The sequence below is a fragment of the Amblyomma mixtum genome, chromosome 4 (genome assembly GCF_055824585.1).
Source record: "Amblyomma mixtum isolate Tamu chromosome 4, ASM5582458v1, whole genome shotgun sequence".
Taxonomy (NCBI): Eukaryota; Metazoa; Arthropoda; class Arachnida; order Ixodida; family Ixodidae; genus Amblyomma; species Amblyomma mixtum.
Window position 1 is genome coordinate 17,029,451 of NC_143015.1, and position 27,698 is coordinate 17,057,148.

Genomic DNA, 27,698 nt, shown 5'->3' on the forward strand with positions numbered 1-27,698 from the left:
GTGTAAACAGGTTGCTCGGACGATTCCAATGCTTGCGTGGTCATCCTCCATTATTTACAGCACATACCGCAGCATCGATGCGATGCGTGATGGTTGTTCAAGGACTTGAGCCGCTCCTCCTCAGGACGCTGATTGCTGATTGCTCTCGCACGTATACATATGCCTCTGTAAAGAAAGAATAAAAACCATAAAACTAATTTTAATCGTGTTATCATGAAGGACAAGCAATTTCGGTATGTAGCTGATAGAAAATTTTGCGCTATTTAGTCCCTCTACGCTGTGCAATCCACAAATTGCTAGTTAAAAAGACACTGGACAGTTAGAACGTTTCTGTTGACGCCGAGCATATAACCGAGACGGAGGCAGTACTTAAAGAACAGAGTGATTTGAAATGCGTACTTACGTCCTAGCAGCACGACGTCACCATCATAAAATACGCCGTCACCGCCGTGGCCTCCACCGGTAAAATGTCAGTAAATGTCACTGTTCACCACTCACGTCTTTCGGAGCGAAGTCGTTCAACACTGAGAGAAGGACGATAGGGTTCCACCATATTTGCACTGGACGTACGCATGGAAGGCGATGTCATCTTCGATCGTGGATTGATCAAGCAACATAACACAAATTCAACGAGGACTAGCGAGTGCCAGCGTATTTTCGCAGCTACCTTGATCGCTTCACCCTCAACCCAACCGCCGGAGAGAAGAAATACCTGTTCCAAACGAACGCAGGAAAGGCGGCGAGCACTTCTGCATAACGTCACCGCGCAGCGACCGGACACAGTGAACAAGTAGAATCGGAGCCCCCTCTACACTTCATGGAAGCGCCGCAGGGAGTGTGGTCGGGAGGGCGGCTTAAAATGTTCGGTAGTGGGTTGTAGACTGAGCGCCTCCGCGCCATTTCGGGGAAGGCGGCTGGGAGGGACAGGACAGACACAGAGGAGTCCTGGGGGAAGGAACAAAGGCAGACAGAAAAACCAGGGTTGAGCAGGTTTTTTGTTGCGAGCGGACCCAGGAAAAGCAGGGAAGGCGGTGGTGAGAGGAAAGAAAAAAACTCGAAAAAAAAACAATTTGCGCAAAGACAGGTTACTCGTGTGACGTTTCTACACAAGTTTATGTTTTTATTTTGTTCTCTCTAGCACTGTACCTTTTCGCTAGCCGGAATTGCCGCCCTTTAGGGAATACCCTAAGCTGCCGACTCCGTTGAGTTAATCTTTTCTTGTTCGTCGATAGAAATGTTCTGGGCGATTTGTGATTAGTATCTCTTCCTGATAGGATGAAGGGTGGGGCCGCTCGTGATGGCGCTTGGCCAAGTTGCGTTATCAATGTGCAATCACTTGACGAAGAAGAAGCGCAAAGAATGCCTGCACAAAAACCAAGAATTTTGTGTCTTGATCGATGCGTCGCTACAGACTGTTGCTAGCGGACATTAAGAAAGCTGCTGCAATGAACGCGACAGTAACAAATATTGTGCAGCCTCAGGCGCAGACGCCGGAGGCTCGCTATGTTCATCAACCAGTCATGAACTCCATGCGCTACATGTTGCATGGAGACGACGAAAGCGCTTGCAGTGCTGGCATAATTGAAGTGCATGGAACAAGCAAGAAACCTTATGCTGGCAGCTTTCTCCGCGGCGACCGCAGCACACCAGAAAAAAAATGCAATCCGATGAACGCAAAAGAAGCGCCAACAAATCTCAGAAGCGGGTTCTTTTGCTATTACGACGTTCAAAGAGCAGCTCTTTGTCAGAGTGAAACGTGCAAGGTCTTGCTATTTGGGCACGCTTAACCCTTTTACCTCTGATGTAGGATATGCAGGTGGACTAAATGACAGAATGTCAACTCTTCCCATGTACTGTACAACTAATGTACGCGGGACTGTCGATAGGTTTTGCCCGGCAACTCGCTAACGGCGCATGATGTTTCTGCACTGTGAAGCCCAGAGTAACCTGCGCAGGATTTGCGAAGGCTGCTGGCGGATATATACTAGCCGTTTGCCAGCACACAGCCGCCTTGGCTTTGTCAGAGTGCTGCACGGGAAGCCAATATGGCGGTTGCCCGCAATTCACCTTCATGCAGCCCCCGTCTTTCATGCACAAACTGCATGTTTTGCCCCTGCGCACTCACGCTTAACCCTTTTCTTAGCCCTTTCAACAAAACCGTGCAAGTGTTGATTATCGCACTTGTGCGCACGCTGACCCCTCGCCCCCCCCCCTCCCCCTGAAAAATATCTGCTGGCGTACAACAGTCAATCTGCAGACCAAGCACCAAAACCACGCAGCACATATCGCTCTGAATACAGGCTGGTTTGTCCGGTTTGAGCTCCGTACCGGACTGGTCTGTCCGGTTTAAGCTCCGTGCCGGACTGGTCTGTCCGGTTTGAGCTTCGAACCGGGAATGAACTGTACGATATGAGCTCCGTACCGGAGCGGTCTGTCCGGTTCGGGATCGATACCGGACCGGTATGAACCGGTATAACCATCAAACCGGTAGGGTCTCGCCGGTATGAGAGTGATACCGGAGCGGTATGAAACCGATATGTTCCGGTAAAATCCGGTTTGCCGCGATAACGGATTTTTCAATAGGGACACTGCATGATATGGTGTTTCTCATACATTTTTCAACCCATCTAAAAGCATATTCGCCTTTCCACTGTAGGGAAACTTGCAGTTTGATGAAGCCCGCAATCTGTACGAACTAGGCGATTCGACGACTGAGGTGGGAACAAAGCAGCTTCACCGGCCGTGTAGGATGAAGCACACACGCAGCTTTAATGGCGTACCACTCAGTACGTATCGGCTTTGGGATGCGTGCCGCGTTGTAGCATTGTAGCGTATATTAATATATACGCTCGTGGCACGCATCCCGCAGCCGATACGTACTGAGTGGGCCCCACAGCATCTGCTGATCAGAAGGGTGGCGGATCGGGCTAGTTGGTGCAGATCTGACATTTTTCAAGCGCTAAGAGAACAAGGACGAAGAAGGAACAGACAAGGACGAGCGCTACTTCCAACTGTTTATTTCGTAAAACCGCAAGTGCTTAAAACAGTTCTAGAACGCTTTTATGACACGGCAGTAAATTGCACGTGCGCGATTACACAGTATAGCTACCGAGACTAACAGAATTATGAAGATATAAGTGCACGATTACGTTGATACCCTGAGGAAGGCAAGTTCTTTTTTTGACAATGAAATAGATGGTGAGCTTACACAATTGCTACCCAGTGATGCTATGTTCTGTGCTTCTATAATCTCTCGGGTTAGTTGATCGCGACTACGTCCGATGATGTGGCACTGATTTAACAATGGAGTACAATTACGGCACTTACTGCAGAGAATGGCTAGGTTGCTTCCGTAGGAATTTTTAACATTGTTGTTGTGCTGGCGTAGCCGGTCATTGAGACAACAGCCCGTTTGCCCAACATACTTTTTGCCACAAGATAGAGGGATGCAGTACACAACACAGTCTACACAGTCCACGTACGCTGTTTGGTGTTTGATGCCACATAATTGTTTGACAGAAGAGTAGGGTTTCGTCAGCTTGCAAAGCTTGTTAAGCTTGTTAGGGGCCGTGAAAACAACTCTAACATCTGCTTTCTGCGCTACCTTTTTCAAGCAGATGTTAGAGTTGTTTTCACGGCCCCTAACAAGCTTAACAAGCTTTGCAAGCTGACGAAACCCTACTCTTCTGTCAAACAATTATGTGGCATCAAACACCAAACAGCGTACGTGGACTGTGTAGACTGTGTTGTGTACTGCATCCCTCTATCTTATGGCAAAAAGTATGTTGGGCAAACGGGCTGTTGTCTCAATGACCGGCTACGCCAGCACAACAACAATGTTAAAAATTCCTACGGAAGCAACCTAGCCATTCACTGCAGTAAGTGCCGTAATTGTACTCCATTGTTAAATCAGTGCCACATCATCGGACGTAGTCGCGATCAACTAACCCGAGAGATTATAGAAGCACAGAACATAGCATCACTGGGTAGCAATTGTGTAAGCTCACCATCTATTTCATTGTCAAAAAAAGAACTTGCCTTCCTCAGGGTATCAAAGTAATCGTGCACTTATATCTTCATAGTTCTGTTAGTCTCGGTAGCTATACTGTGTAATCGCGCACGTGCAATTTACTGCCGTGTCATAAAAGCGTTCGAGAACTGTTTTAAGCACTTGCGGTTTTACGAAATAAACAGTTGGAAGTAGCGCTCGTCCTTGTCTGTTCCTTCTTCGTCCTTGTTGTCTTAGCGCTTGAAAAAAGTCACATCTGCTGATCTCTCAAAACCAGGCAAATTTAGCGACCCGCCTCGTGACTCCAGGCTCATCATTGCCTTGGCTTCTTCATTTGAACAACTTTACCCTTCTTTTAACAAGAAATGAACACCTCCGGCGCCGCACACGCCCGCTAATCCCTCCGTGTGCGGTATCCCTCCCTCGTGGTTTTACGCGTGCAGAGGAGGTTGGGCTTTGGAGGACCCGAGTCGGGGTTGCCGTCACACCTGCCATCACTCGCAAGTGCCCTCAGTATCGAGATTTCTTTCCTCGGCCGGGGTGTCCGATATGTAAACGCGAGGACATTGAAGCCGACATTCATCACTTACTGTGGAACTGCCCTGCTCTGAAGCCTACAAGGATCCGGCACCTGAAGGTAGCGGGTCGTTCCCCGCGCAACCCTGCTTCATATATTGCCTGGACGCAGGGACCATTTCATCGCTCACTACTGGACTTCATAAAATCAGCTAACCTATTCTCATTACTTTAATCATTACTGCATCCTACATCACACATTCGCCCATTGATGCCGTGATGCAATAAATCTTGTTTAAAGAAAATTAAAAATCCCCTAAGCTCCCTGCTTTCGTTGCAGGAGGCACATATGCGAACACTTCAGTCTGCAGTTTCTGCAGTTCAGATTCAGTTTTCCTTGTTGGATCGCGGCTGAATTTTATGTAAGTATTCGCACCTTAAGAAGCGCAGACATCTTGCCGACGTTATCGAATCGGTCCATAATGATAGTGGCGTTGTCTCCGTAGGATTGCTATTTCGTTGCTGCTCTGAAATCGTTCGATGGCCTGCTTTTCTGGAAGCAGTAGGGAGCCTGTCTTCGTCTGTGATAGTTTTCCAAGAGCACCAATGGTACGCGAGCGTGCTTTTTCTCTCCAACTAGGCTCAACATGCCGAACCACCTATTCGACGGCGCAGACCATTCTTACAAGGTTAGGGACCGCAGCGACGTTGCAGTTCAGTTCGCGACTCAGCAGGGAATGCTCAGTGGAATCTAACTTGTGCGAGGAGAAATTGTACAGGCCTGGTGACCCACGCGTGCGCCCGCTCCTTTGCTGGAGTAATACCAGCTTGCTTTCATGAGCGGACGTTCTCTCGTCTCTCGTCCTGGCGGCGACGTTGTTCGCATGCAGCACAACTTCCAGCTAGACATCTGCCACGTCCTGCTGGAGTGAATGTTGTGCGACGAATGCATGCCCTTCCAACCGTTTGGTCGCGGCTTTCGTTTCAGCAATTCAAGCTTGCTGGGAAGACTTTTTCGGGTTTTGGCAGTGACGTATTGTAGGCACAAGATGCGGTAACGACAGAGACTTCGGGGTTAGGCGGAGGGACTTGCAGCGCAGGTTGAAATGCAGGTGGCACTGGAAAGATGCCAGACTGAATTTTAGGGTTACAAACTGCCGGATTCTTTTGCTGACTGCCGCTTGATGTTTAGAGCGAAGGAGAATATAGTCCAAGATTTGACGGAATACCGTCTGGCGAGGAGCTAAAATGTTGGAAAGAGCTAAAATACACTCGCAAACAAATTATTCACAAGGAAACACGACGTTTCGGGGCCCGCACGGGTCCCTTGATCACATAGACCACTGCATGGAACGACAGTGGCTTATATATGGTTAAAATTTAGGGGTCAGAAATTATAGATTTCTGGTAGATTACCGCGCGTTCTGTTCAGAGCATGCTTTGTGTTGTGTATATAGAATGATTCCAAAAGGAGGCGTGAGGATAAGTTATTCTCCGTGGCAATGATAGATGCTTCGTCCCAAGCAATGGGGTGTCCTCTTGGTGGGTTGTGTTCCGCCAAAGCATTAAATGCAGAGCGGCCGTTCATGACGTCATTCTGAGGCTATTTGAACCTTCGTTTGAAGTTCCAAGTTTTTCCTATGTAGGCAGCGTCACAGCCTCGACACGGTATCTTGTATACCACGCCAGGGTATCTTGAGAGATGTAGATGGTCTTTAAGTCGGACCAGCTGCCGTTGCAACTTGCTGGCAGGTTTTTAGAAATGTGAACGTCATAGCCTTTGAAAAGCCACGAAGGTTCCGCCCAAGCATCCAGAATTGGCCAAAAACAGAAAAACGCAGAAACCAAGCGTGCAAGTATTCCGTACGCTGCTGAGGTCATCTTTACGTATCACTTCGCAGGCACCGATACGTTCTTTCTTTCCGCATCACATAACGCGTAACCTTTCCTTAAGGGCACAGGGTAAGGTAAAATTTGTTGTATCGCCGGCTGGCACACGCAGAGCAGCAGCCAGCCAAGCAAGCACGACGCCAGTAGCCGAACGAAGAAGCCCTCTTTAATAGATTAGTTGCGTCATTATATACACAGCTAGGGTAGCCCGTGGCGCCCTCCAGGATAGGTTACATAACTATAACATCCACCCTTCTAAAAAAATGAGCCAAGGTGGCGGCTCATTTGACTACTTCACATTGTCAACAATCACATTTCATAGTGCGCGAACCACGAGGGTTGCCTTCGCTCTCGCGTGGATCGTCGCAAAGTTACGGGTGGTTCCGTTCTCGCTGGTGATGCTTGAGCTGCGCAGCTTTCTGTTGACGGTGCTGTTGTCGAATGAGGCCCAAGGAAGTTCCGGGTAGCGCCGAACTCAAAACTTGCGACGGCAGCGGGCGGCTCCCTAGGGTACGGCACTAAACGCTCTCGGTTCCACCTGCGGCCATCTTCCAGTTCGTAGGTGTCTTGGTGCCACTGCTTAGCAACCGTCAAGGCTGGAAATACCTAAGAGCACCTTTGAGAATGTGCCCTGGCAACTCGACCCGTACTCGTTGGCCTGGCTGAAGCGCCGCGTGCTTGGCAGCTCGTCGCCTATCCGTGTATTGTTTGCTTGCCTGCTGATGTTCGGCCACTCTGTGACGCAACGCTTGCAACTCAATGTCTGGCCTCTGGAAGAACTGGGCACCTGGAGCTCCGACTACATCCATCTTAGTTCTTGGGTGACGCCCATGCAAAAGCAGGGCAGGTTTTTCTCCTGTCGTCGCGTGTGGGGTGCACCGGTATATTCCAAGGTACTCTGGGATGGCATCCTTTAAGGGCAGCTTTTCCTGCAAACACACCTGGACGTAATCCTTAAGCACGCGGTTAAACCGTTCGATCTGTCCATTCGCTTGTGGATGGTAGACAGCGGAAAAAGTATGCCTTATACCTCTCTTGCAGGAATTCTTCAAACTCGCTTGATGTGAACTGAGGCCCATGATCGGACACAAGTTCTTCGGGGTAGCCTTCCCTGCTGAATACACTGCGTAGAAATGATGCAACGGTTGAAGACGTGACTTTAGCCGTGAAACACACTTCGGGCCATTTGCTAAAGTAATCGATTAGTGTGATGGCAAACCGGTTATCTGCGGGTGCATACGCAAATGGGCCAACTATATCAATGCCCAATTTCTGCCATGGACATGAAGGGAAGTCTACCGGCTGTAACGGGGGCACTACTAGTCGCGCCGATTTGTCCACGGATTGGCAGACAGCGCAAGACTGAATAAGATGTTCCACCTGGCTGTCCATTCCTGGCCACCAGTACTTCTCACGTAGCCGTTGTTTAGTCCGTGAAATACCTGGGCGCGACTCATGAGCTGCTGACAGGAGGCGCCCCGTTAGCGATGCAGGCACAACAAACTGCTGGCAACGAAGAAGAATCCCTCCAGCGACAGACAGCTCGTCTCGGATACGGTGAAAGGGGTGTGCCCCTGCTGGTAGATCCTTACTTGGCGGCCATGACGAGGTAGTCCACTGCATGACGTCCTGCAGCATTCGATCCTGCGAAGTTTCAGCCACGAACTCTTCATGGCTTATGCGCGAAGAAACGACGCACACTGCGTCATCAGGCCCTTCCGGTTCCATGTGCCCCCCGAGTGCAGATTGGGGCATTCGTGACAGCGCATCCACCACAACGTTTTCACAGCCCTTCTGAAATTCTATTGTGTAGTTGTAATCGAGTAGCCGAGCATGCCATCTTGCAATTCTGAAGGGTCTGCGACCCACCTCTTTTGTTGTCAGCAGAGTTACCAGGGCCTGGTGATCCGTGCGCAGAATAAACGAACGACCCCACAGGTACACACGCCAATGTTCGCAGGCCCATACACACGCTAAAGCTTCAAGCTCGCCAATGGAATTCTTCTTTGCCGCATCTGTCAATCTCCTGGAAGCGAAAGCAACAGAAACCACTTCGTGACCACGCCGCTGCTGCAGTACTGCTCCGAGGCCAATTCCGGACGCATCAGTTGTAACGATGGTCTCAAGGGCAGGATCAAACAGCTGCAAGCATCTCTGTCAGACAAAAAACGACGCATTTCATCAAAACAAGTTTGGCACTTCGAATCCCATTGGAACTCTGAATCTTTTCGCAGCAACTCACGAAGAGGTTCGACCATCTCGGCGTATCGCGGAATGAACTTCGCGTAATAGCCCGTCATTCCAAGAAAGGAACGTAACGTCGCCTTGTCCGTGGGCGCAGGCGCGTTCTGAATGGCTTCCATGTTGCTCTGCGATGGTCGCACGCCCTTATCACTCACGAGGTGACCAAGGAATGGAAGTTCGCTCACACTGAAAATGCACTTTTGATTTAACTTCAGCCCATTGTCACTGATGCGATGCAAAACTTGCCTAAGGTTCGCGTTATGTTCTTCGAGTGAGCTGCCAAAAACGATGATGTCATCAATGTAGCAGAAGGTATTCCTGCAAGATTGTAAAATCGCAGTCATCATTTTCTGAAATGCTGCCGGTGCTGAAGCAAGGCCGAAACATACACGTCGGAATCTGTACAGTCCCTGGTCCGTAATAAAGGCTGTTAAATCTCGGCTTTCTGGGCTCAGTGGAACTTGGTGGTACGCTGCAGACAAATCCAATCTCGAAAAGTATTTTGCACCATGCAGCTTATTCAGGAGCTCATCTGTGTGTGGTAACGGGAACTTGTCGACGACAATTGCCTTGTTGGGCTCACGTAAATCCACGCATAAGCGTATTGACCCGTCCTTTCTCCGCACAATAACAGGCGGCGATACCCATTCAGAGTTGTCAATTTTTTCAATGATACCCTCACGTTCAAGACGATTTAGTTCCTCGGACACCTGGTCTCTTACTGCGAGCGGCAATTGTCGCAATTTCGCAACAACTGGAGTTGCGCCTTCACGAACTCGCACCTTGTGAATGAAGTTCTTAGCCAGCCCTAGCTTCCCATCGAACAAGTGTGCAAAGTCGGCCTGCAATTCACTGGGAATGCCCTGAGGCGCATACGAAGGTGTCATGCAGTTTACTCTCCTGCCATCGATTTGCAGTTGCAGGGCGACGATGGCGTCCAACCCCAGGATGTCCGTTCCAACTGGCACGACATGGAAAAGCACGTTTTCTTGGCGACAGCGGAATACAACGGGAGCGACGAAACATCCCCGCACAACAATGCGATTGCGTGAAAAATCGAAAAGGGTGGCTGTAGATGGTTGCAACGACGTCGGAAGCTTCAGTCTCTCGTATTTAGTTGCGGACAAAATTGAGACCGCGGAGCCGGTGTCCACTAACAATGAAATAGTGACAGCGTGCACTTGCACGTCCACCTGTATTCCTGTTGTATGCCTCCGCCCCAGGTGAAGAACTGTCATAACTCCAATGTGATCTTCGGCAGTAACCCCTCGAATGGGCATGGATTGCCTTGGCTCTTCCATACTTCTGCACATACGTTCGAAATGACCCAGCCTACCACATTTGTTGCACGTCCTTGTTCTGTCTTTGCACGTTGAAGAACTTGCTATGTGCCGCGGGAAGCCGCAGCGGAAACAACCCCTAAATTTGGTAGTCAGCTGGCCTAGCGCTGCTCTAGAGACTGCAGAACGCTCTGGTCGCCCGGTTGGTGATGCATGACGCTCTATTACGTGAACATCCGTACGTGGAGCGAGTTGCAGCGAATGCTGCTCTGTCGTTTCCATCGCTCCGGCAATGTCGAGCGCACGCTGCAACGTCAGAGCAGAACCTTCTAGCAGCAGTCGCTCCCGTAGCTGGCGGTGGCCCGTCTTTTCTACAAGCTGGTCCCGAATGAATTATTCCACTTGCGTACCGAAGTCACATGTAACAGAAAGCTCTCGAAGAGCTGTGACGAATGCCTCCACGGATTCACCTGGCAGCTGAGCACGCTGGCGGAACCTTTGTCGTTCAACGATGGCATTAATCGTGGCAACAAAATATTCTTCGAGCTTTACCATGGCGATGTCAAATTCATCCTGTTTGGTCGTTGTCTTATCGGCCGCATCTGTGTCTTGCTGTTTTCCTGCTGAAGCTGACGACTGTTCTTCTGGCAATGCGTAGAAAATGCGCTGACCTTCCACGCCCAAGCAGTGCACCAAGAGCGCTTTCCTACGATCAGCTGGGTGGGCGTTGTTCCCCGAGGCCAGCAAATAATTTTCAAACATCCTGCGCCACTGCTTCCATGGAATGGCTGGCCTTCCCGGCGTTGGCAGGAATTCCGGTGGCTGAAGCAGGTTCATCTTGTAGCTTATTCGCGTCGACTTCTGTTTACCTCGTCGCCATCTGTTGTATCGCCGGCTGGCACACGCAGAGCAGCAGCCAGCCAAGCAAGCACGACGCCAGTAGCCGAACGAAGAAGCCCTCTTTAATTGATTAGTTGCGTCATTATATACACTGCTAGGGTAGCCCGTGGCGCCCTCCAGGATAGGTTACATAAATATAACAAAATTAGAAAAAAAAATTTTTTTCTTTTGCAATTTGAAAAGTTCAAAGCGGCCACGCCCCCTTTCCGGATACCCTCCGCGTTTATCGCCAATTTTTTCAATCAAAAAGTCCACCACCTGATTTTAAAGCTTGTCTGAAATCAGCTACATATAAAAAATTGTTTGCCAACTATTGTCCAGCTGTCTTTTTTAGCCAAGATAATCCTGAGACGCTGCGCACGTTTTTTCCAAGTTTCTGCAACTTTCATGAAGCTGCGTACGAGTGCTTTTCCTTCCGATGAGTATTGTACTTTGTGCCGGTGTTGGCCGTTGTTGATAAGATGAGATGCCTAGAGCAAAGAAGGCCTTCGGCAGGTGTGAATTTCACGTCAACCGTTACACTCATCCTGAAAAATCAAAAGGATGCCCACGACCTAATGAGACGCCGAACGCCAAACACGCCAGCTCCTCGACATCGAAGCTTTCAAGATTTTCTGTGTGCTTCTAGGGAGAGGATATGCTACAGAGCAGCAGCGAATATGCCTTAATGGACATGGATGGCATATTTGCCGCAATTACACAGAGTTGTGTGTGTAGAGAGTGCGGTGGAAGGGTTGAGCTGACCGAATTCTGACAAAGCGCGCGTTTGTTAGGCTTCAGACCCTAAGGATGGCAGCACTGGACGCTGTTATTTCATTTAATGATGGTAGCATCGCACGGGCCAACGTTTTGAAGGCGCGTGGATTGAACCCAGGGCGCAACACCATCGAGTGGCTGAGGGAAGTTGACCACAAGCGTATGTACTTTGCGGACCAAGCAACATGACAACTGACAAAAGATGCCCGGCAAGCATAATGCCAAGCCCAAACGCAAAAAATTGACTGCGACAGTGACTACGAAGTAGTGGGCAATTAAACCAACGGCTATGAATGTGTTTGTGCGAATAAAAAATTGTTTTTCACATCTTTTTTCACTTTAGGCTCAATTATCTCCAAACAGTGTTTTTCTTACAAAGGTACCATTATTTGCAATGTCTTTCAAGACAGACAGCTGATTTTCTTTTTCAACCATCTACATAAGTGTTGGCAACTACTGAACTAGAATTAAGCAATTTCACTCAGTAGTGCTTCCGTTATGAACTTTCAAATGTGAAAAGAAAGCCGAAATTTATGTACTAAAGGTAGAAATTTCATTAAAAATAAAATTTTCAACACATTTTAAATATTCTAGTTCAGTAGAAATAGCGCAAAGTTTGGAACAAAATGATATACATATTACCAGGGTACACCTTAGTTGGCGAGAAACATGTACCTCAACATGGCTTAAAATGCATGGGAAGTATAGGGCTTACCCTGTGCCCTTAAGAGTACAATTGGATTACATTAGAGGTCCCTCCTGTACAAGTACTCATGTGTTGCCTAGGTCCTGCCTACATGCCTGTATATACGGAATCGGATATCCTCGGCTTCGCAGTAACAGATCTCGCTTCCGCCGCTGCCGCCAACAACGACGCCGGGTTTTTCGCTGAACGGTAGCCTTAGCGCTACCGCGTTCATAACTGGAGGCGATACTCAAGCTCCCTCTTAATAGTATGGCGCAAATGCTTTAGTGGGTTAAACTCTTCTAGTTTCCGGCTTCCATGTACCGTTGTGATACTGCATCAAGGCAGCACCGATTGCATTTTGTGGTGCATCGCAAGATAACCTGGTTTCTTTTTCAGGGTCAAACACTGATAGCAAGGGCTGCTTGCTAAGGCTGTCGCACAGCGCTCTCTTGGAATCCTTCTCTTGGAATCCACTCCGTTGCCCAATAGGACCAACGGTTATCTTGCCTTCGCATTACATGCCCTGCCCAAGCCCATTTATTCCTCTTCATTTCAACTTGGATGTCATTAAACCGTGTTTGATCTCTCACCCACTCCGCGCGCTTCCGATCTCTTAAAGTTGCACCTATCATTTTTATTTCCATAGCTCGCTGCGTTGTCCTTAATTTAAGCTGAACCCTCTTTGCTAGCCTCCACGTTTCTGCCCTGTAGGTGAGTACGGGTAAGATACAGCTGTTGTATACATTTCTCTTGAGGGATATTGTTAAACTGCCATTCATGATCATAGAGAACGTGCCAAATGTGCTCCACCCCATTCTTAGTCTTTTAGTTATTTCCCTCTCATCATCCGGATCAGCGGTCACTACCTGCCCGATTTTGACAATCACTTACGGCTTCCAGCACCGCGCCATCAATTGTGAACTGCTGTTCTCTTGCTATCCTGGATTGCAGGTAGATGATCCCCTGATGGTCATTAAGGAAATCCATGCCCAAGACCACTTCGCAGGAACATTGCCGTAGCACAACGAAGGTCCCAGGATACATCTGTTTCTTGACAGTCACTCTGTGCATCGTCCTGATGGCGTAATGAGGTGGCCCCTTCAGTGCGAATTTGTGCTCCGTCCCAAGGGGTTGTGACTTTCCTCAGCTGTGTAGCGAATGTTCCATTCATCACCGGGTAATGGGCTCCTGTGTCGACTAGAGCGGTAACGTTCAGGCCATCGATAACCACTTCTAAGTCGAACGTCCTGGCTCTTGCGTAGCACGTCGTCCTCGGCGTCTGGTCACGACTTCGTCGGGTATGTGAATCATGGGTAGGGCGTGTTTGGTAGGGGCGTTTCTTGGTAGGGGCGTCATTTTAAAGGCGGTTCGCGTCGTGGTCGAGGTTGTCAGTGTATGCAGCGTCGGCGTATCGGAGGTGGCGTCTCAAGCGGCGTGGTCTTTGGAGGTTCTTCGCCGTTTCGCTGATGAGCAACCTCACCTCTAGAGGTTGCTCTCTTTAGTTTCTCCAACGGGGGTTGGGAGACCTTCTTCGTACTTCGACTGCATAGCTGCGCCGTGGCGACTCAAAACGCGACGCTGACGGTGATGGTGAGTGCGAAAGGCGGTTTGGCGCATACTCCTCTCGACGCTGGCACTCGTCAATTTCTAGCGGACGTTGGCCGAGGCGTGGTCGTGCTGCGGCGTCAGCAGCAAAGTCACGAAGACCGATGCGGCGGTACGGGCAGTGTCGAAGAATATGGCTGGCTTCACCGCAATGGAAGCACATCGGGCGGTTGTCGGAAGTTCTCCAGGCGTCGCATTTCCTGGTGCTTGAGCGTCGCTCGTAAGCTGGGTGGGCGGGGCAGGGGGGCGGTGTTCGGGAACAGGTGGTTCACGTCGAAGAGGCGGACTTCGGTTGTGTCGTTGGGGCAGAGGACTGCGTACTGCAACGGCGTAAGTGAAGGCTGGAGCTTCAGCTGGAGGCGACGATGACTGAGATCCAAGGCATGCTGTATTTCTTCGAGGGCGATTTCCTCAAGGGTCGCTACTTGAGACTGGTTGAAAGAAATGTAACCGGCGACGCAGATCTTCCCGTACGATTTCACGGATGACATCCCGCAGAGTGCCTCTGAATGGAATGCAATTCGAGATGGTAGTCAGGGTCACTTGGAGCTGTCGAGGGAAATGGAGCGCTCATGATTCTGACGGTTTCTCAATGGCGGCTGTTTCACTGGTGAATTCAGCGACCGCCTTCAGGGCATTGCGGGTCAGTCCACCGAAAAGTGCCTCTTTACCGCCGCGCACCAAAAACCCCCCCTTCTCCTTCTTCGTCATGTCAGGATCGACACGTCGAAAAAGGCAATTCATGTCTTCGACGCACGCGGTCACTGTTTCAATCGGGTGCTGGATGCGCGACTGTAGAATAAGAGCACTTGCTGCTAGGATAGTTGGTTTTTGTTCATAACCAAATAGTTTTAAGGCGCAAAAAACAGACAAGACACATAGGAAGGTGACAGGACGAAGCGCCAACCACCACCATGACTACGGTGGTTGAATGTCTTCTAAACAAGACAAAGAACGGTACTGGTAGAGCTAGGCCAGAGATCCCTCGAGAAGATGTATGACCAGTGGTGGTGCCATACGTGCATCGTGTTGCTTACATTTTGAAAAAGGTTGCCAATCGCCATGCTGCACGGCTTGCCTTTTCTGCACCGGCAAAGCTAGGTGGCCTTAGCTCCCGTACCGATAACGAGATAACCAAGGAACGAGGCTGCGGAACAAAGCACAGGAGCCCGTTCGTGAAATGTGCTGAAGGGGTTGTCTACGAAATCCCCCTGTCCTGCGGGCGCTCCTACATAGGTCAGACGGGCGGGTGCCTGAATGAGCGAACATGAGAGAAACGTAGAGGAAAAAAAGGATGGCACACATCTAAGCACATTGATAAGTGCCCGTCCCGCAATTGTGAGCCATGCTTCACTGATGTGCGCATTCTGGGCAAAAACAATGATACTAATGCTAGGGAGTTGATAGAAGCGTTATTTATCAAAAAAAGGTAACTTGTGCATAAGCGACACATCAATTGTATAGAATAACAGTGAAAAGAAATTCCTGGAGCACGGCTTGTCGTTCCTGAGCTTTAGGTGACCCACCTGCGCATGTGACGACAAGCTATATAAGTACGTTTTATGCATGCAATAAAATCAGTTGGAAGTATGGCGCTTCGTCCTGACACCTACCTATGTGTCTTGTCCGTTTTTTTTTTGCGCCCTAAAACTATTTAGTTATGAGCGACTGTAGAAGCAGCTCAGCTGTTTTTTTTTCTGACGATGCTTGTGAATGCCTTCAGGAACTCTCGCTTGAACGATCCCCACGTCGCGAGAGAAGCCTCGTGATTTTCGAATCAAATTATGGCTGGTCCTTTCAGGGCGAAGAAAACGTGGCTTCCTTTAGTCTGGTCATCCCATTCTTCATGACCCTCGCCCGGTGAACCGTCGAACGTGGGCGGCACTCGGGGCTGGTGCAAAATATTGGGGGTTGGTGTCGTAGCCATGGTTGACGTAGGAATTGAGGAGTCCTTCTTTGCTCGCAAGCGATCCGGTAGTAGTCCGTATTTAGGTGCACGCATCTGGAGACGACGGCTACTTCACACCTCGTCTTCGTTCGGCATGGCTTCTGCGGTTTTCTCTTGATCTGTTTCTTCGAGACGGCTCGGCTTGCTTTGGCGGGTCCCAGGGGGTGAGGGCGACCTCCACCTCCACCAGATGTCACGTAGTGTTGACTGCAGACTGGAGAGCAGGAAGACAGCGAAAATGGCTTCTAAACAAAACTCTTTTTATGGTTTTACTTGCGCCCGCAAAGAACAGAATGAATTGGAGGCGGCGTAGAAAGAAAAGTTTTTTTTTGTTCGATGAAAACAATAAAATAGAAAACAAAATTTCTGAACTCAATGGTCTGAACATTCGAGCACATGCCCATTGCCGAAGCACTGAGCAAGTCAGTCGGGCAGTGATGAGGCCGACACTCGACCGCTGCACAGGGCGATGAAGTATGTAGACCATTTGCGCAAAAACTCAGCCTCGCCCATTGGCATTGCGTCCACGCAGGCTTGCTCAGAGGTTGCGCGTGCGGAGGCGCTGAAACATCGGAAACATCGCGCTTTGCGGACGGCCATTTAAGGAAGCCACTCCGCGCTGCCGCCACAAAACGAACAAGCCGACACAGAAGAGCATATTTGCAAACAGTTCGCGTGAACTAGTGCGCGCTTCCAGGCGGGTTACAAACATCCGTGACACTAGTATCCAAAAGGTGCTTGCCAGTACACAGTCGAACATTGCATGCCACAATGTTTCTAAGAAACCGCATTGCGGGCGTCGAGCGGAGGGCGCCATGCCCCACGCCGCAAGGCGGTATCTTGTGGGCAGGACCCGCCAGCCTCGCAACCAGCCAAAGTCCCTGATATCTGCAGGAAGCGCAGGTGAGGTCAGTTGGCGTCAGCGCGCCCGTCTCGTTTTCTGGAGTTGTTCGCGGGTGAGCTCTGCTACCGTTAGTGCCTCAGACATCCTGGAGGGCGGGGTTTCATCAACATCCAGATCGGGCACGCTGGCAGACAACGACGCCAGTGTGCGACGCACGTTAACAAAAATGGCGGTGGCTGCTCGGCTCTAGGGCCAACCACGTGTTCTGAAAAAAAAAACACGTTACGTGCTGTACCCAGGAAGTATGCGAGGAGTGTTCTCCCGGGAGAGTCTGGGTTGTGCACAAGATCGCGTACTCCTTGCAAGACGAGCACATTACCCATGGTGCGGATGCAAGGTTTACTGAACCCACCCATGTACGACGGGAAGCGAATGAACGACCGTGACACAAGCTCGGTTTTGGTCGCCCAAACGAAAGAAAAAAAGGCCGTGGTTAGCCTGCGTGCAAACGTACGCGGTGGGTGTGCGACGCGGGCGACAAAAAAACATGCGGGTAGGATTTCACAGTATAGCTGCGCTCTGCCATTGAAAGGCGGAAAGTTGACGCCACCCAGGGGCGTTTCGCGGCATTCGTGCGGAGGTTAGTCCAGGTATCGCGGGCTACTTCTCCGCTGGCGAGGAATACTACTCTCAGGACTTTCACTCCCTGCACCCACTCCACCTCGTCCGCAAATTTTGGTGCGAAGGTACCAAACCTTAGCGCTTTGCTTTTTCCCCGTTCAATAGGGCCCCGGATATCTGGCTATACTCGTGAAACAGCCGCGAAAAAGAGGCGCAGATATCCTCGTCCTTGAGGAAAAGCGACAAGTCGTCGACGTATGCCGAAACTTTGATTTGACCCTGGCGAGGCAGAGGAAAGCCGCGTATGGATGTGCTGTCGATAATACGCCGGATGAGTGGATCCAGGCATAATACGAATAGCGTTGGGTAGATGGGGCATCCTTGCTTTATGCCCCGGGTGACTGAGAAGGGAGGGCTCTGGTGGCCGTTTACTGATAGACGAGCGTTCTGCGTAAAGTAAGCGCAGCCTGTTGACAATTTGCGGTGGGAATCCCAAGACTTCGAGGAGTCCGAACAGATACGAGTGTTCCACCCGATGCTTTCGCCTGATCGAGCGAAACAAAACACCAGATGAAGAACGAAACAGCGCAACTAAAACGAAGGACCAAGAAAAAGAGAGACACCAACACGAGGAAAGCGCCTAATAACCTGAGCAAGGTTCCGGCGTCAGTGAAACGCAAGAAAGAAAACGGCAACGCCACAGAAGGGTGCGGAGTCCGTCATGCCACTCAGTTTGTGCAGTGCAGAGTTGGAGTCGTCTACAGGATTCCGTTCTCGTGCGGCCATTTCTACGTGGGTCAAACAGGCAGGTGCCTGAACGAACGCCTTTTGGAAAACGCTAATTCTTTGCGTGGCTCCCGGTCATCAAAACTGGCTGCACATTGCAAATCCTGCCTATGCACTCCGTACTTTGACAACACTGTTGTGCTGTATCGCCATAAAGAGCAACTAGTACGGGAAGTAGTAGAGGCGTATCATATCTGCACAGAAGTTGACTCATGTGTGAGCAGCACTTCGATGGTCTTGTCTAAGCGCGAGATATATTTGTTGGAAAAGCGTGGAAGCCTGTAGGTGCTTACTTTTCGGCAATGGTTTTCCGTTCTTGTTATGTTAGTAGTTTGCGATGACGACGTGAGGCTGTGACGCAGCGATTAGATATTATTTATATGTGGTTTTCCGATTAAAACAGTCAGTTGTGAGTCAGCACGTGTTCGTGTCTCTCTTTTTCTTGGTCCTTCGTTCTAGTTCCGCTGTTTCGTTCTTTAAAGATGCAATAACAACTCGCCCACTATGCTATGTTGCACCCGATGAAGCCTGTCCTGCTGGCAGATGTGAACAGGTCTCTTGTGAGTGCCAATGCAGCAAACCCTGAGCAATTAGGCACGCTGTTGGTTTGAGCCTGGTGAATTAGGTACGGCAGAACCGTCCGCATTCTTCTGCTGAGTAAAGATGCGATGATTTTGTAGTCTGAGGCCGCAATTTTTGGGGGTCGGAGGGGTCACGGCCCGCTTTTGGAATGAGTAGAATGCGGCATTCGCGGAAAGAGTTCAGCCGTAATCCATTAGCGAGGAAGCCGCTGACCATTTTCAGCAGCGCTCCTTGGATCTTGTAAAAAAATGTTGAATAAAAACTTGTTGGAATGCTATCTGGACTGGGGGTGAGGCTGCATTCATACTGTGCAGGATGGCGTGCAGCTGTTGGCTTGTGGCTGGTGCGCAAAGGTTTTTATGCAGCTCTTCTGCAACTCGTGGAAAGTTTCCTAAAACCTTTGTAGAAGCCCGTCATAACCATCTTGAATATGTAGCCAACTGGCGGTAGGGAACAGGTTCGAGAAGTGGCTTGCGAAGATCCTGCAGATATCGGACGTGGTTTTGCGTTGGGGTCGTCAGGGATTGTCACGAAAAGCACAGTAGCGGGAGCGAATTCCTCTGCCGTGCATGCGCGTACGTGTGGTAGCACAGCCGGGTCTGATATTGGCCGCCCGAGCTGGTGTGCGCGACTAGCTGCCCGTTATGACTGGCAGAGTAACACGTGGTAGCGTGCTTTAAGTAGGCTCAGGTAATAGCTCATAGTAAACGTTAAAGGTGCTCCCCTCTGCACTATACGGATGCGCTTGAGGGTGTCATTCAGTGCATGCGTTACACGGCGTCTCTGGTCTTGACCGGCTGCCACGAGAGTTGCCTGCCAACGAGTCCTGAGTGTGTCCCATGAATCAGTTGCAACGAAGCTTTTCCACAATGCTACCAACGCCGTACGCATCGACGCCACGCTTTCCGGGTGTGCCAGTAGGCTCGTGTCCCTACGCCACGTGAGAGTACGTGGATGTCGTCACCAAAGTCGAGCCTGACTGACAAGGGGTAGTGATCGAAGATCAGCGGCGTGCCTGTAGGGAACGCGAGAACCTCGCAGCTGACGACAAAAGAAGTGAGCTCTGGTGGAAAATAGAATTGGTCTATCTGACTGGCTAACTGCGCTCTCTCAAACGTCGCTTCAAAGGCCTCCCCGTGAAGCTGCATCCACGCGTCAGAAAAGCGTAACTGAGTCACGAGATCGCGGAGCGCGGGGGCACCGGCATAACGGCGGCCGTGACCCTCTCCGCGAATGTCACGGCGATGTTAAGAACAGAATTGAAGTCACCGACGGTGAAAGTGGGGTAAGAATCCAGGAGGAATGAGTCGAGACGCTAAAAAAAATCGGAACTACTAGTCTGCCGTGCTGGCGCGTATACAACCAACGCACGTACCCGCCGCTGGTTTAGTGCGAAGTCGACCGCAAGAGTGCGGCCGTATATTCCGAAAGTGCAATGAGCACCCGCGCGCAGGCAGGGGTTTAAAGAACGACACCAACACCGCACATATGAGCATCAGTCAACGAAAAATAAGCAAGGACAGAAAACTGGGTGTTGAAATTCAGCACATCATGCCAGGTACGGAAATTGCACTCCTGTAAAAACAGGATGTCAACGACCGTAGCTCTGGCAAAGTGCATCACCTCTCTCTGTTTGTCAACGGATTAAAATCCCCGAACATTCAGGTAGAGGAGATGCACAACCGCCATGACTGCCAAGAGCACCAATGGCATAACATACAACCTAAAAAGCGCTTCCATGGGCGGCGCTTGACGCGCGCAGCACTTTTTTACTAGAATGTTCATTAACGGGTCCTTCGGATTGCGATGACTCAGGGTGGGGACGTTTGTGGTCGGGTCTGGAAATGTCCATTTTCTCGGGGTCGTCGGCGCTTGTGGCCTCGCTCACCGGTTGCTGCGTGGTCTTGGCGACGCTCGCAGCTGAAGGCGATGCCGATGCCAGGGTCGCCGACGGGAGAATGTGGCTGGCTGGTGATGGGAAGCGCCCGTACACCGCACCGTGAGGAGTCGCTGGCTCTGACGCCTGCCCGCACGTCAAGTCGCCTGTCAGGCGAAGCGGCGTGACTTTGTCGGCCACCTCCTCCAGGTACTCCGACGTCACGCTCGACTCGTCGCCGCTGCTGCTCTCGGTGTTGTAGGAATCTGTGCCGGGTGGCAGCGGCAAGGGTTCCGCGAAAAGTACACTGAACGGCTCAACCTCGTTTGTTGGCGTCCTCTCGTGCTGCTCCTTCATGGGCACCTCCGTCGCGGGGGCGGGCTCGGGCTCCCTCGGGCGGCTGCTCGCAGGGTCCGCCTCGGCAACAGACGTCCGGACGGCTGGTGGGCTCCGCGTTTCTGTGGCCACGTTGTCCTTGCTCTGTTCCTTCCTCGAGGCGGCGGCCGCCGCATAGGACCGGGGTCGCAGGCAGACCGCTGTGGCGTGGCTTCCGCCGTAGCGCCTGCAAGCCGCTCCGCATCCGGCCGTGTCGTGGCCGAACACCTCGCAGCGAGCGCACCGCGGCGTTCGACACGCCGCGCCGATGTGGCCGTCCTGCCCGCAGCTGGAACACACCTTCCGGACGCCTCGGTAGTCAAACACGACGCGGTGGCCCTGGACGGACAGGAAATTCGGCACCGCCTGCTTCATCTCGATCTGGACCACGCGCGTACCGTTGCCGACATGACGACGGCCCTTAAGGACGGGATGGGTGATGTCCAACACCTTGCCGTAAGAGCTCAGTGCCGCCGCTAGCGCCGCGTCTCCCACGAACAGCAGCACATGAAAACCGTCAGGTGGACCACGGCGGGACCCACGCAGGCTACTGGGACGGAAGTGCCGTTCAGGTTGAAGGCGCCTTCCACGAGCATCTTCTCCGCCGCCGCAGCCGAGGCCATGGCGACGCAGAACTTCATGCCTCCATGGTGCTGGAGGCTCTCTAGCCCTTTCGGGCCGGCAACCGATTCGATGCCGTCGATGATGTCGTCAGCTGTCGCGTCGGAAGTAACAGTGAACTGAAAACAGTGCGCCTTTGGGGGAGGCGCACGGAACACCGGAGCGGCAGTAGGTCCCGGGCCTCCCATGACATCCCGGGCGGCTGGCTGGGCTGCTGCTTGCACGAACTTCACGTAGTTTGCCCGAGCACCGGCAAAGGCACGGTGCCTGGGCTGGGAGGCTCGTTGCGGTACCTCCGAATCGCAGTGGATCCGGGGCCCGCCTGCACTTGTCGTTGAAACTTCTCAGGAAGCCAGCGCCGAAAAAACTTCGCTGGGTCTGGACGAGCTCGGGCGTAGAAAGAGAAGTTAATTGTGGTCTAAGAAAACAATAAAATACGAAACAAAACTTCTGAACTAAAATGGTTTGAACATTCGAGAGCATGCGCAGTGCCGCAGCACTGAGCACGTCAGTAGGGCAATATAGAGGCCGACACTCGTCCGCCGCGCAGGGCGATGAAGTACGTGGACCACTTGCGCAAAAACTCAGCCTCGCTCATTGACAGTGGGTCTACGCATGCTTGCTCAAAGAGGCGCGCGCGGAGGCGCTGCAACATCGGAAACACCGCTCTTTGCGGACGGCCATTTAAGGAAGCCACTCCGTGCGGCCGCCGCAAAACGAGCATGCCGACACACATGAGCATATTTGCAAACAGTCCGCGTGAACTAGTGCGCGCTTCCAGACGGGTTACAAACATCCGTGACACTAGTATCCAAAAGGTGCTTGCCAGTACACAGTCGAACATTGCGTGCCGCAATGTTTCTAAGAGACCGCATTGCGGCCATCGGGCGGAGGGCGCCACGCTCTACGCCGCAAGGCGGTCTCTTGTGGGCACGACCAGCCAGCCTCGCAACCAGCCGAATTCCCTGATATCTGCAGGACGTGCAGGTGAGGTCAGTTGGTGCCAGCGCGCCCGTCTCGTTTTATGGAGTTGTTCGCGAATGAGCTCTGCTACCGTCAGTGCCTCACACATCCTGGAGGGCGGGGTTTCATCAACATCCAGATCGGGCACGCTGGCAGACAACGACGCCAGCGTGCGACGCACGTTAACAAAAAATGCCGGTGGCTGCTCGGCTGTAGGGCCAACCACGTGTTCAGAACAAAACACGTTGGTCGCTTTACCCAGGAAGTATGCGAGGAGTGTTCTCCCGGGATAGTCTGAATTGCGCACAAGATCGCTCAAGGCGAGCACATTACACATGGTGCGGATGCAAGGTACACTGAACCCACACATGTACGACGGAAGGCGCATGAACAACCGTGACACAAGCTCGGGTTTGCCTGCCCAAACGAAAGAAAAAGAGGCAGTGGTTAGCCTGCGTGCAAACGTGCGCGGTGGGGTTGCGACGCGGGCGACAAAAAAACATGCGGCTAGGACTGTGGACTTCACAATATAGCGGCGCTCTGCCATTGAAAGGCGGAATGTTGACGCCACCGAGAGGCGTTTCTCGGCATTCGTGCGGAGGTTAGTCCAGGTATCGCGGGCTACTTCTCCGCTGGCGAGGAATACTACTCCCAGGACTTTCACTCCCTGCACCCACTCTACCTCGCCCGCAAGGTTCGGTGTTAAGGGGACAAACCTTAGCGCCTTGCTTTTTCTCCTGTTCAATAGGGCCCCGGATATCTGGCTATACTCGTGAAACAGCCGCGAAAAAGAGGCATAGCTATCCTCGTCCTTGAAAAAAAGCGACACCTCGTCGGCGTAGGCCGAAACTTTGATTTGGCCCTGACCAGGCAGAGGGAAGCGGCATATGGATGGGCTGTAGTTAATGCGCCGGATGAGTGGATCCAGGCATAACACGAAGAACGTTGGGGAGAGAGGGCATGCTTGCCTTAAGCCCTGGGTGACTGAGAAGGGAGCGCTCTGGTGGCCGTTTACGGAGAGACGAGCGTTCAGGTCCGCGTAAACTAAGCGCAGCCTTGTTGAAGATTAGCGGTGGAAATCGGAAGGCTTCGAGGACCCCGAACAGGTACGAGTGTTCCACCCGATCGAATGCTTTCGCCTGAACAAGTGAAACAAAGCACCCGGTGAAGCCCGTCCTGCTGGCAAAAGTGATCAGGTCTCTTGTGAGTGCCAATGCAGCAAACACAGAGCTGTCAGGCACGCTGGTGGTTTGAGCCCGGTGAATTAGGCGAGGCAGAATGGTCCGCATTCTTCTGTTAAGTAAAGATGCGACTATTTTGTAGTCTGCGTTTAAGAGGCTTACGGGCCGCCATGCTTGCGGGTCGGAGGGGTCACCGCCCGCTTTAGGAATCAGTATGATGCGACATTCGCGGAAAGAGTTTGGACGTAACCCTTCCGCGAGGAAGCCGTTGTCCATCTTCAGCAGCTCTCCTTGGATCTGGTAAAAATACGTTGAATAAAAACTTGTTGGAATGCCGTCTGCACCGGGGGCAGAGGCTGCATTCATACTCTGTAGGATGGCGTGCAGCTCTTGGCTTGTGGCTGGTGAGCAAAGGTCTTCATGCAGCTCTTCAGCTACTCGTGGCAAGTTTCAAAAAAACCTTTGTAGAAGCCCCTCATAACCATCTTGAAGATGTAGCCAATTGGCTTTGCTTTGGGGTCGTCAGGGATTGTCACGAAAGGCACAGTAGCGGGAGCGAATTCTTCTGCCGTGCCTGCACGTACAGCCTTTGTCAAAAGTTTGGAGCCCAGGGGGGTTTGCTTCTGAGCCACACTTTGTGGTTCGTAATGCCTCTCCAGCGCTCCAAATTTCCTGAAGATAAGATGATTTCTGGTCCTGCCTCCTCCAATGGGTAAGGCTGCCACGAATGTTACAGGAGTCCCACTACAAGGCTTAGAAGCAAACCCCCTGGGCTCTAAACTTTTGACAAAGACTGTACGTGCCGTAGCGCAGCCTGGTCTGATATAGGCCGCCCGAGCTGGTGTGCGCGACTAGCTGCCCGTGATGACTGCAGAGTAACACGTGATAGCGTGCTTTAAGTAGGCTCAGGTAATCGCTCATGGCAAAGGTTGAAAGTGCTCCCCTTTGCACTATACGGATGCGATTGAGGGTGTCATTCAGTGCATGAGTTACCCGGCCTCTGCGGTCTTGTGCGGCCGCCACCAGAGTTGCCTGCTAACGAGTCTTGAGTGTGTCCCATGAATCAGTTGCAACGAAGCTCTTGCACGATGTGGCCAACGCTGTACGCAGCGACGCCAGGCTTTCCGTGTCTGCCAGTAGGCTCGTGCACATACGCCACGTTACAGTATGTGGGGTGTCCTCACAAATGTCGAGCCTGACTGACAAGGGGCGATGATCGGAAATCACCGGCGTGCCGGCAGGGAACGCGAGAACCTCGCAGCTGACGATAAAAGAAGCGAGTTCAGGTGGAAAATAGAATTTGTCTATCCGACTGGCTGACTGCGCTCTCTCTCACGTCGCTCCAAAGGCATCTCCGTGAAGCTGTACCCAAGGGGCAGAGAAACGGAACTGAGTCACAAGATCGCGGAGCGCGGGGCCACCGGAATAAAGGCGACCGTCACCCTCTCCGCGGACGTCACGGTCGATGTTAAGAACAGAATTGAAGTCACCGACGATGAAAGTGGGGTAAGGATTCAGTAGGAATGAGTCGAGGCGCTCAAAAAAATTGGAACTACTAGACTGCCGTGGTGGCGCGTATACAACCAACGCACGTACCCGCCGCTGGTTTACTGTGAAGTCCACCGCAAGAGTGCGGCCGTCCAGCCCGAAAGTGCAATGAGCGCCCGCGCGCAGGCAGGGGTTTACAAAAACGACACCAACACCGCACATATGAGAATCAGACAACGAAAAATAAGCAAAAACAGAAAACCGGGTGGTGAAATTCAGCACATCAAGTGAAGTACGGAAGTTGCATTCCTGTTAAAACAGGATGTCGACGCCCCTAGCCCTGGCAAAGTGCATCAACTCTCTCTGTCTGTCTACGAATTGAAAACCCCGAACATTCAGGGAGAGGTGATGCACAAGCGCCACGACTGCCAAGAGCACCGACGGCATAACATACAACTTAAAGAGCGCTGCCAAGTGCGGCGCTTGACGCGCGCGGCACTTTTTTGCTACAACGTTCGTTACGCGCGCGGCACTTTTTTGCTACAACGTTCGTTAACGGTCCCGTCGGACTCCGATGATTGAGGGTGGGCACGTTTGCAGTCGGGTCTGGAAATGTCCATTGTTTCGGGGTCGTCGGCGCTTGTGGCCTCGCTCACCGTTGGCTGCCTGGTCTTGGCGATGCTCGAAGCTGAAGCCGATGCCGACGCCAGGGTCGCCGATGGGAGGGTGTGGCTGGCTGGTGATGGGAAGCGCGCGTCGTCCGCACCGTGAGTAGTCGTGGGTCCTGACGCCTGCCCGCACGTCAAGTCGCTTGTCAGGCGAAGCGGCGTGACTTTGTCCGCTACCTCCTGTAGGTCGCTTGACGACACGCTCGACTCGTCGCCGCTGCTCTCGGTGTTGTAGGAATCTTTGCCGGGTGGCGGCGGCAAGGGTTCCGAGAAAACTGTACCGAACGGCTCCACCTTGTTTGAAGGCGTCCCCTCGAGCTGCTCCTTCACGCGCACCTTCGTCGCACGGGCGGGCTCAGGCTCCCTCGGACTGCTGGTCGTAGGGTCCGCGTCGGCAACCGACGTCCGGACGGTGGGTGTGCTCTGCGTTTCTGTGACCACGTTGTCCTTGCTCGGTTCTCTCCTGGAGGCGGCGGCCGCCGCATAGGACCGTGGTCGCAGGCAGTCCGCTGTGGCGTGGCTTCCGCCGCAGCGCCTGCAAGCCGCTGCGCATCCGGGCGTGTCGTGGCCGAACACCTCGCAGCGAGCGCACCGCGGCCTTCGACATGCCGCACCGATGTGGCCGTCCTGCCCGCAGCGGGAATACACCTTCCCGACGCCTCGGTAGTCAAACATGACGCGGTGGCCCTGGACGGTCAGGAAGTTCGGCACCGCCTGCTTCATCTCGATCTGGACTACGCGCGTCCCGTTGCCTACGTGACGACGGCCCTTGAGGACGGGATGGGTGATGTCCAGCACCTTGCCGTAAGAGCTCAGTGCCGCCGCCAGCGACGCGTCTCCCACGAACAGCGGCACACGAAAAGCCGTCACGTGTACCACGGAGGGACCCACACACGCTACTGGGACGGAAGTGCCGCTCAGAAGAAACAGCGCTTGCAGACAAAGGACCAGAACAAGAATCCCAACCAACTCGCCCAGCAACACACCTTGCCGCTCAGGTTGAAGGCGCCTTCACGAGCATCTTCTCCTCCGCCGCAGCCGAGGCCATGGCGACGCCGAACTTCATGCCTCCATGGTGCTGGAGGCTCTGTAGCCCTTTTGGGCCGACAACCGACTGGATGCCGTCGATGATGTCGTCAGCTGTCACGTCACAAGTAACTGTGAACAAAAAACAGTGCGCCTTTGGGGGCGGCGCACGGAACACCGGATGGGCAGCAGGTCCCGGGCCTCCCATGACGTCCTGGGTGGGCTACTGGGCTGCTGCTTACACGAAGGTCACGAAGTTTCCCGAGCACCGGCAAAGGCCTGGGCTGGAAGGCTAATTGCGGTACCTCCGAATCGCAGTGGATCCGGGGCCGGCCTGCACTTGTCGTTGAAACTTCACAGGAAGCCAGCGCCGAAAAAACTTCGCTGGGTCTGGATGAGCTCGGGCGTAGCAACAAGCGTGCTCGGCGGTCGTCGAACAGAATGCCCGCCGCTCTCGGCCGTGCTCTTTTTAAAGCTCATAGCGAACTTTCGAGATAAAGCGTGCAAAGTTACTAGAGCATTCTGAAACAACAGATAGATAGATAGATAGACAGACAGACAGACAGACAGACAGACAGACAGACAGACAGACAGACAGACAGACAGACAGACAGACAGACAGACAGACAGACAGACAGACAGACAGACAGACAGACGGACAGACGGACAGACGGACGGACAGACAGACAGACAGACAGACAGACAGACAGACAGACAGACAGACAGACAGACAGACAGACAGACAGACAGACAGACAGACAGACAGACAGGCAGGCAGGCAGGCAGGCAGGCAGGCAGGCAGGCAGGCAGGCAGGCAGGCAGGCAGGCAGG

The 27,698-nt window shown here is 52.3% G+C and overlaps 1 protein-coding gene and 1 pseudogene across 1 annotated transcript in view; one reads left to right on the forward strand and one right to left on the reverse strand.

The window, feature by feature from the left end:
* Positions 1-8,003: 8,003 nt before the first annotated feature.
* Positions 8,004-10,776, reverse strand: LOC149345780 (uncharacterized; annotated as a pseudogene).
* A 7,820-nt stretch (positions 10,777-18,596) lies between these two features.
* LOC149345781 (lipase member I-like) overlaps positions 18,597-27,698 on the forward strand; it is a 54,358-nt gene continuing 45,256 nt past the window's right edge. The window contains exon 1 of the mRNA XM_089541199.1: positions 18,597-18,647. Coding sequence (XP_089397325.1) covers positions 18,597-18,647 — 51 coding nt within the window. The remainder of the gene's footprint in view (positions 18,648-27,698) is intronic.